Consider the following 7,426-nt stretch of genomic DNA (forward strand, 5'->3'; position numbering starts at 1 on the left):
GTGCTTTGATAAATAATACATTGGCTAGCTTTAAGTTTATAAAATAATACATTTTGTTGTTTTTGTAAAAAGAAAAAAACCCTATGTTTCGTTAACATTTTTTAATAATATAAGCTAAATAAATAAATATCACAAGTTTTCTCAAATTTAATTAAGATTGATTAGTATGCAAACCATGTTGCTTGTTAATCAAAAATACTGATTACTACAGAATCTCGGTTTCTCTTATGAGATAGAATTATGTAATAACAAAATTATCTACAACTACACATGGTCCTGCTCTGCCTGATTTTAATGGAGTAACTTGTTCCCATTGATTGAGCAATGGATCATAAGCTTCAACTAAAGCAAGATATTGTTGACCATCGTAACCACCAACAGCATATAATTTATCTCCTAAAACACATACTCCCATAGCATCACGCGCAACACTCATAGGTGCAACATCAGTCCATGTATCAGTTTTTGGATCATATCGTTCGACACAGTCAAATCTACTAGCATGAGGATTACTGGATGGTGCATCGTGGCCACCAAGAGCATATAAGCATCCATTTAATACACCAACTCCAACACCGCCTCTACGCTTGGACATTGGAGCACATGATGTCCATTTATTTGAATGAGGATCATAGCACTCTACTGTATTTAAACATGAACTGGTATCTCTTCCACCAACAGCATAAAGTTTATCATTTAAAACAGCCACACCAACTGTAGATCGTGGAGACGACATTGGAGAAACATGAGTCCACTTTCTAGTGCTAGGATCCCATCTTTCAACTGTACTTAAAAAACTCCAGCTGTCATGGCCTCCAACAGCATAAAAAGGACCTTCCAACACAGCTACTCCTAATCCATGACGATTTGTAGACATACATGGTAATGTGGTCCAAGTTTTGGTTTTAAAATCATAAGACTCAACAGAGTTTAATGTTCTTAAGCCATCTCTTCCTCCTGCTAAAAGAAGTCTGTCTTTAACTATTGCTGCACCAAATTGTAAACGTCTAGCGGTCATGTAAGTATGAGTTTTCCAACTATTTTCTCTCAGTGAATAAATTTCGATTCCTGTGCCTGATTTATTTAAATCCATTCCTCCAATTGCCAAAAGATGGCCAACTGTTGCCTTCCTTGGTCGAGTTCTATTTGATTGCATTATTGAACGTCGCTCTGGCAAAAGGTGATACTTGAGAGCTTCCATTATAAGTACCTACGATTATAAAGAGTATAAAATATTATGGATACAACTTTTAAAAGTTGATGTTTACAAAATGTAATTTAAAATTACCTGTGAAGATCTTTGCTCCTGAAAAATTTCATTATTTTCCACATGATCAGCAAGAAATGAAGGAGATAATAATGGAAGTTTGACCAAACCTAACAATCTGCTGGCATGTTGCTTTCTTTCATTTAAATCATGTTCCAACCATTTTAGTAAAGCATGAAACACATGTTCTTCTGAAGATGTATTTAAATCATCAGAGCCTAACAGAGATGCAAGATCATCAACTGTTAATGTCAAAAATTCTTGATTTTTAATTACTTCCATAAAATGATCATTAGTATACGAAGTAGCAGCTTCAAGCAATTCTGAACAACCATAAAGATCAGCAAATCTTCTGATACCCAAACAGTTGCTTGGGTGAAATTGCTTGATCAAAAACTTGCAGCTAATATCGACAATATGCGTAAGTTGCAACAAAGAAGCGGTAGCTAAAACAGCTTCAACGTTTTCTTCTTCCAATTCAATTTTTCCTGAGTAAAAATAACGAATTACGGTCCATAAGGCATTGCCGTCTACATCCTTTAATTCGATCGTATTTTCGAAAGTCTCGCGGAGCGAATTTGTGAACATAGCGGCAAAATATTCGCAATTAGCACTAAGCACCAATCTGTGTGCCGGAATGCGCTTTTCGCCAGCTACAAGTACCACATCCGTTAATTGTTCCTTGTAAAAATAGTCCTCCATTGTACGCATGCAGACCTCATTGTGATTTTTGACGTGTTCTTCCTGAGCCTGTTCAGCTTTAACTTCTAAGGCGTTGCTGTCTTCTTCGGACTCCTTAGGTTTCATAGTTAAATAATAAACACTTCCGTCCTGTCGAATGACTTTTGTGTTGTTGCAATACATTTTTCGATCATCAACATTTAACACCAATTGTACGAAGTCAATTATTTCTGAGATTACTTCAAAGGCTTTGATAACTTACTGAACTTTCTGCTTTGTTCATACTTCATATCACAAAAAATGTTTTTCTTTAGCTTTATTCTGTTGCTTTTTATTATAAATTATCTATATTATTTTTACATAGCACTACTCATACATTGTATATGCGTGCTGTACAGCATATTTGCTGTCGCCGTTGGTGCACTGCATTCTGCACTTTATGCGGATAGAGCATTGCGAAGTTTGAACGCGGATCGTAAAACTAATCTCTTTTTACAATAATTTATACAATTCAATTTTCCTGCACATTTGCGGGAAATGTAATCATCCTTCTTTTTGTTTGCGTCGTACTACATATAATAATTGCAAATGAAAACTTTGGTCTTCTGGGCAAAGCCGAAATTTTTATAATTTTTAACGCACACAATAGTGCAAATGAATTTATATTTCAACTTCTTTGAACTAGCAGAATCTTTAGAAACTAGACAGACCGCAAAGTATGCATGGAAATATATTACCCAATTATAAAATGGCCTTCAGCTCATTGTATGAGGCAACGTATCCAAAAATTTCATCGCAAGAAGGGCAGATGAACTAAGAGCAATAACTTTATGTTTTTATGTATCAATAGAACAACAGTACAGCTTGCAGTGAATCTGCTCTCGAATTTTGGTCAAGTCATAACATGAGAATTGATATTATATGCGCAAGCGCAAGTAGCAGACCACAGCGGGAAATCATCATATCTCAAATAAATTCTTGTATTGCTAATTTCGTGCCTACGGAGCACCTTTACTGAGGTTTCCAGTTTTTCGCCTCTTAGGCACGCAATCGACTATTTTTAATTCCATTCCTTGATGAGTTCCGTTTTTGTTCAAAATAAGTATCCGGATTTCCAGGTGGATTTTTAGGTAGATTTCAACGTAGGTTTTTGGGACAAACATTACTAGCCCCTCACGTGCATGTTATTATTCGACACCTACGCTATTTATTATAGTTGGTCCTCAGTTATGCATATTCCACTGCTTCTATGTAGCACTTATATTGTAAAATAGTGCATAATTAGACACTTTTGCAAGATGTCCAAAAGCAATCTGATACTGTTATTTTGTAGAAAAGGTCGATAAAGCGGAATCATTATTCACAAAGGCAATGAGAAATTGTATAGAGCCAATTAATGGAAAATACCAATAAAATGGAAATTAATTTTTGGTAGATTATGCAAAGAGGGTGGGGTGGGTCTGATTTGTTTGTCTTGCAAAAGTTGCATTGACACAATTGACAATCACCCCAGTTGCGTTCGTTATTTTTTTTTTTAATTATAACGCGTGGAAAGTCGATTTAAAGATTGCCAGAAAGTATCATTTTCCGGGCGTAGTGATGAAGAAATAAAAACCATTTATTCTCTGAGAAAATATCTTTTTAATAACACTATTGAATATAATACCAGTGCAACAAGTTAGAAATGTTATCGTGTGGTTGTTTTTCTCTTTGCTGATCGTAACGTCTTCGAACGCTCAAAACATTAAATTTCATAAGCGTATAAGTGTAAGACTGCTCCAAGGATGCTAATATTACTTTCGAGCGGTTCAATAGACCCTATAAATTATAATACGCAAAGGAGCACCTAAAGTGTAGGAGCGCGGCGCTGTTACTGCTCTGTCGTTTACCTTACCTGCGGGCTGCGTGGCCGGCCACTTGCAGACTATTGGCAAAGCTGCGTTTCTGCCGCACATTGAATTGGTGTCAGTGAGTGTCGTCGAGCCGCTCGAGAAAGAACAAGAAACAGAGAGAGAGAGAGAGAGAGAGAGTATGTGTACACACTTATGACATGTATATTTTATTTGACGGAGGAAACTTTATATACGAGTTAATCATTAGGCCAATTCGCTTGTTGTACACGTCTCGAATTAAATTTACGCGCAAACTAAAAGCACACGCGAGAGCTTGAATTTTTTCCAATCTACTCGAATGATTAATAGTTTGTAAATTATTTACAATTGCAGGCGAGGGACATATCGGTCCCTAATTGTTTTGACCCACTGTGTGTAGCAACAAAATTCGCGAGCAACAACATGCAGACCCGGACGACTCTAACCTTGTTCTTGGCCTTCACCGCTGTTTGCCTGCTGGGCCACGTCGTAGCCGGCAAAGTGCAACAATTGCGTCTACGCGGCATACCCCTGTCCAAGAGCACGCTCTACCCGTCCGACCGGGACTTCGAGTGTCTGGATGGCAGTCGGACGATATCGTTCTTGAAGGTCAATGACGATTACTGCGACTGCGAGGACGGCAGCGACGAGCCTGGCACAGCCGCCTGTCCTAATGGCACTTTCTACTGTCAAAATACAGGTATGATCGTGATGAGTGAAGTTTAATAGTGATAAATAATCCTACAATTCATTCTTTTCTATTGCATTTCAATAACAAAATCATAATTTCATACTTTATAATAAATTATAATAAAAACAATACTTTCAGGTCATCAATCTGTATACATTCCTTCATCCTGGGTAAATGATGGAGTGTGTGATTGTTGTGATGCTAGTGATGAATACTCATCTGACATGAAATGTCTTGACAACTGTCATGAACTAGGTCGTGAAGCATGGATCAAAGCTCAAGAGGCCATTGAACTAGCCAAAGAAGGCAATAAAATACGTCAAGAGTACATTACTCGTGGTAAACAATTAAAAATTGAAAATCAATCTCAACTGACTAAGCTACAAACTGATCGCGAAGAAGCAGAATTATCAAAACAAGAGCTTGAACAAGTTAAAAAACAGGCTGAAGAACGGGAAGCTGCAGCTTTGGAAAAGTATAATCCTCCTCCTCATGAAGAACAACCAGCTTTAGAACAAAAAGAAGACGAAGAAGAATTTGAAGCTGAGGATTATTTCAAAATGTTAGATTCTGACTCCAGTGGTACTATTTCAATTGCAGAACTACAAACTAGAGCTACTTTTGATAAGAATCATGACGGTGAAGTCAGCAGAGAAGAAGCATTATATTTCTTGAATAATTTTGAAGAACTCACGATGCAAGAATTTGTTAATACTGCCTGGGCTAATGTGAAACCATTTTTAATGTTAGAAAAAGGTAAGATTTTACTTTTCAATTGTATTTTGATTATTCACAATGCATTTGAATATTCAACAATATAACGTAAATTTTATAATCATTTCATCTTAGGCTTATTCAAACCTGCAGAAAGAGACCAAGAAAATAAAGAACAAGAGGAACAAATGGAATATGATGATGAAATTCATGAAGGTGAAGGAGGTGAAGATCATATTGAAGAATCAAATTTAAATGATGGTCAAGCACAAGTTGAAGAAGTTCCTGTAGCTCCAGAGTCAACACCTGAACCACCAGCTCCTAAATATGATGAAGAAACTCAAGCTTTGATTGATGACGCCACAGATGCTCGTCAGCGGTTCCAAGAAGCTGAAAGATCAGTTCTTGATCTACTTGCTAAAATTCGTTCAATAGAAGAAAAAACAGAGCGCGACTATGGACTAGAGGAAGAATTCGCTGTTTTAGATGGTCAGTGTTTTGATTATACAGACCTTGAATATGTTTATACGCTTTGTCCATTTGGTAAAGCTACTCAGCGTTCAAAATCTGGTGGTAGTGAAGTAAGCTTAGGTCAATGGAGAGAATGGATTGGACCAGAGAATGCTAAGTATACTAAAGCTAAATTTGACAGAGGACTTACATGTTGGAATGGTCCTTCTAGATCCACAATAGTAACTTTAACATGTGGGACAGAAAACAAATTACTGTCAGTCAGTGAACCAAATAGGTGTGAATATGCCATGGAGTTTTCAACACCAGCATTGTGCAATCCAAACGTTGAGAAGCAAGATGTGCACGATGAACTGTGATTTAAATTTTTTAAGAGATTCATAAGAATATAATTACACAATAATAAGTCAATTTTTTTTAAAATATTGAGCGTTGTGTGCTTGAAGTTATGCATTTTTTTGTAAATAAGTTTGATTGAACTGATAAGATTGAATACTAAAAAGGTACTAAATTTTATTGTATCTTTAAGAACGCTGATTTTCACAAATCTTATTATTTATCAACTTCCGCATTTGAAATTGGTTCTAAAATGTTGTTCAGTTTATGAATTCTACTGAGGAGTACTACTTTAAAATAAAAATAGATCTACTTTTTCCACAGATCAAATATGAAAATTAAAAAAAAAAATTAAAGAGTTCCGATGAGGTCTTACAAATTAAGACAAAAAATTGAAAAGAAAAAATCATGTATATTATTGCAAGAAAATTGAAAAATTACAATTGTTGTTTTACTCTAAAACACTAATAATAGAAAATATTTTGTACCCTTTAATTTTTAATATTTTTAATATTTTTAATATTTTTAATATTTTTAATATTTTTAATAAATGAAAATACTGAAAAAAATGTTATATCGTAGAAATCAGCTATTCACATGCATTCAATCAAATTGTTGAACTTCGTCAGAAAACTAAATTAAAGGTGAAACCATAAAATATAGAAAGATTGTGAGATTGATCTACATGATCATTCAGCTGTTATTATCAACTGGACTATTCAATATCAAAATGTTGAATTAAAATTAATTGAATGTCCTCTTCTGGTTTTTGAGAGTTACATGAGTTAAAGATTTACATGTTTTTAATTGTCAAAAATAACTTTAAATATTTTTAAAAACATCACAGGATGGGTGGGAAATAAATATATTAAATGTACATTCTCATGTTTTGCTTGTGTACGATTTAAATGATTTTATATGAGTATCTAAAAATGGGAATCTGTAATACATATTTTTTACAGTTATTCAAACATTGTTTAATTTTTTTCCATAGCGATGGGCACATGTTTTCTTAGAACAGAAATAGGAGATTGTTTCATTTCCACTGTATAAATGACCAGCTCATTTTTGTCAGATGTTAGTGTCAAAAAATACAATAATAGCAGTTACATTGTATATACGCCAAAAACAATTGAGAATAATGATTCAATTGATTTTATTGCTGTGCAATGTGCGTAAACATGTAAAATACTTTGTAAATCAATTTTCAAGTATTAAAAGTGGATTGAAAAATAAAAAAATTAAGTATTAAAACTGAAAATGAGCGATAGCATCTTTATTTATATTCCGACAAAAATATCACCAAAATAAAATCATCTTTAAAAATGAGAATTTCTATTCAAAACAATCAAGCTAAAACTTTTATCATTTTGATCATAAAAAATGAAGGTTTTA

The 7,426-nt window shown here is 34.5% G+C and overlaps 2 protein-coding genes across 3 annotated transcripts; one reads left to right on the forward strand and one right to left on the reverse strand.

The window, feature by feature from the left end:
* Nucleotides 1-91: 91 nt before the first annotated feature.
* Nucleotides 92-2,795, reverse strand: LOC106658053 (kelch-like protein 5). The gene is made up of 2 exons (XM_014379859.2): nucleotides 1,289-2,795; nucleotides 92-1,210 (listed from the first exon to the last, which is right to left on the reverse strand). Exons 1-2 carry the CDS (start codon nucleotides 2,129-2,131, stop codon nucleotides 239-241), a joined length of 1,815 nt encoding a protein of 604 aa, XP_014235345.2. The 5' UTR covers nucleotides 2,132-2,795; the 3' UTR covers nucleotides 92-238.
* Nucleotides 2,796-3,824: 1,029 nt separating this feature from the next.
* Nucleotides 3,825-6,382, forward strand: LOC106658052 (glucosidase 2 subunit beta). 2 transcript variants are annotated; one of them, XM_023460783.1, is made up of 4 exons: nucleotides 3,825-3,977; nucleotides 4,174-4,519; nucleotides 4,649-5,266; nucleotides 5,378-6,382. In XM_023460783.1, the coding sequence occupies exons 2-4, from the start codon at nucleotides 4,243-4,245 to the stop codon at nucleotides 6,052-6,054; spliced, it is 1,572 nt and encodes a 523-aa protein (XP_023316551.1). In that variant the 5' UTR covers nucleotides 3,825-3,977; nucleotides 4,174-4,242; the 3' UTR covers nucleotides 6,055-6,382. The 2 variants fall into 2 exon arrangements, with proteins under 2 accessions (XP_023316551.1, XP_014235343.1); XM_014379857.2 differs by having other exon boundaries at nucleotides 3,827-3,977; nucleotides 5,360-6,382.
* The last annotated feature ends 1,044 nt before the right edge of the window (nucleotides 6,383-7,426 follow it).

This window comes from Trichogramma pretiosum, unplaced genomic scaffold (assembly GCF_000599845.2).
Source record: "Trichogramma pretiosum strain Unisexual culture from Peru unplaced genomic scaffold, Tpre_2.0 scaffold6, whole genome shotgun sequence".
NCBI lineage: Eukaryota > Metazoa > Arthropoda > Insecta > Hymenoptera > Trichogrammatidae > Trichogramma > Trichogramma pretiosum.

Bases quoted from the DNA above. Each gene is read 5' to 3' on its own strand.
- LOC106658052 (XM_014379857.2), top strand. From the start codon at position 4,243: ATGCAGACCCGGACGACTCTAACCTTGTTCTTGGCCTTCACCGCTGTT. The intron at 4,520-4,648 runs GTATGATCGTGA...CAATACTTTCAG, and splicing joins TTTCTACTGTCAAAATACAG to GTCATCAATCTGTATACATT. The intron at 5,267-5,359 runs GTAAGATTTTAC...ATTTCATCTTAG, and splicing joins ATTTTTAATGTTAGAAAAAG to GCTTATTCAAACCTGCAGAA.
- LOC106658053 (XM_014379859.2), bottom strand. From the start codon at position 2,131: ATGTATTGCAACAACACAAAAGTCATTCGACAGGACGGAAGTGTTTAT. The intron at 1,211-1,288 runs GTAATTTTAAAT...TTATAATCGTAG, and splicing joins AGGAGCAAAGATCTTCACAG to GTACTTATAATGGAAGCTCT.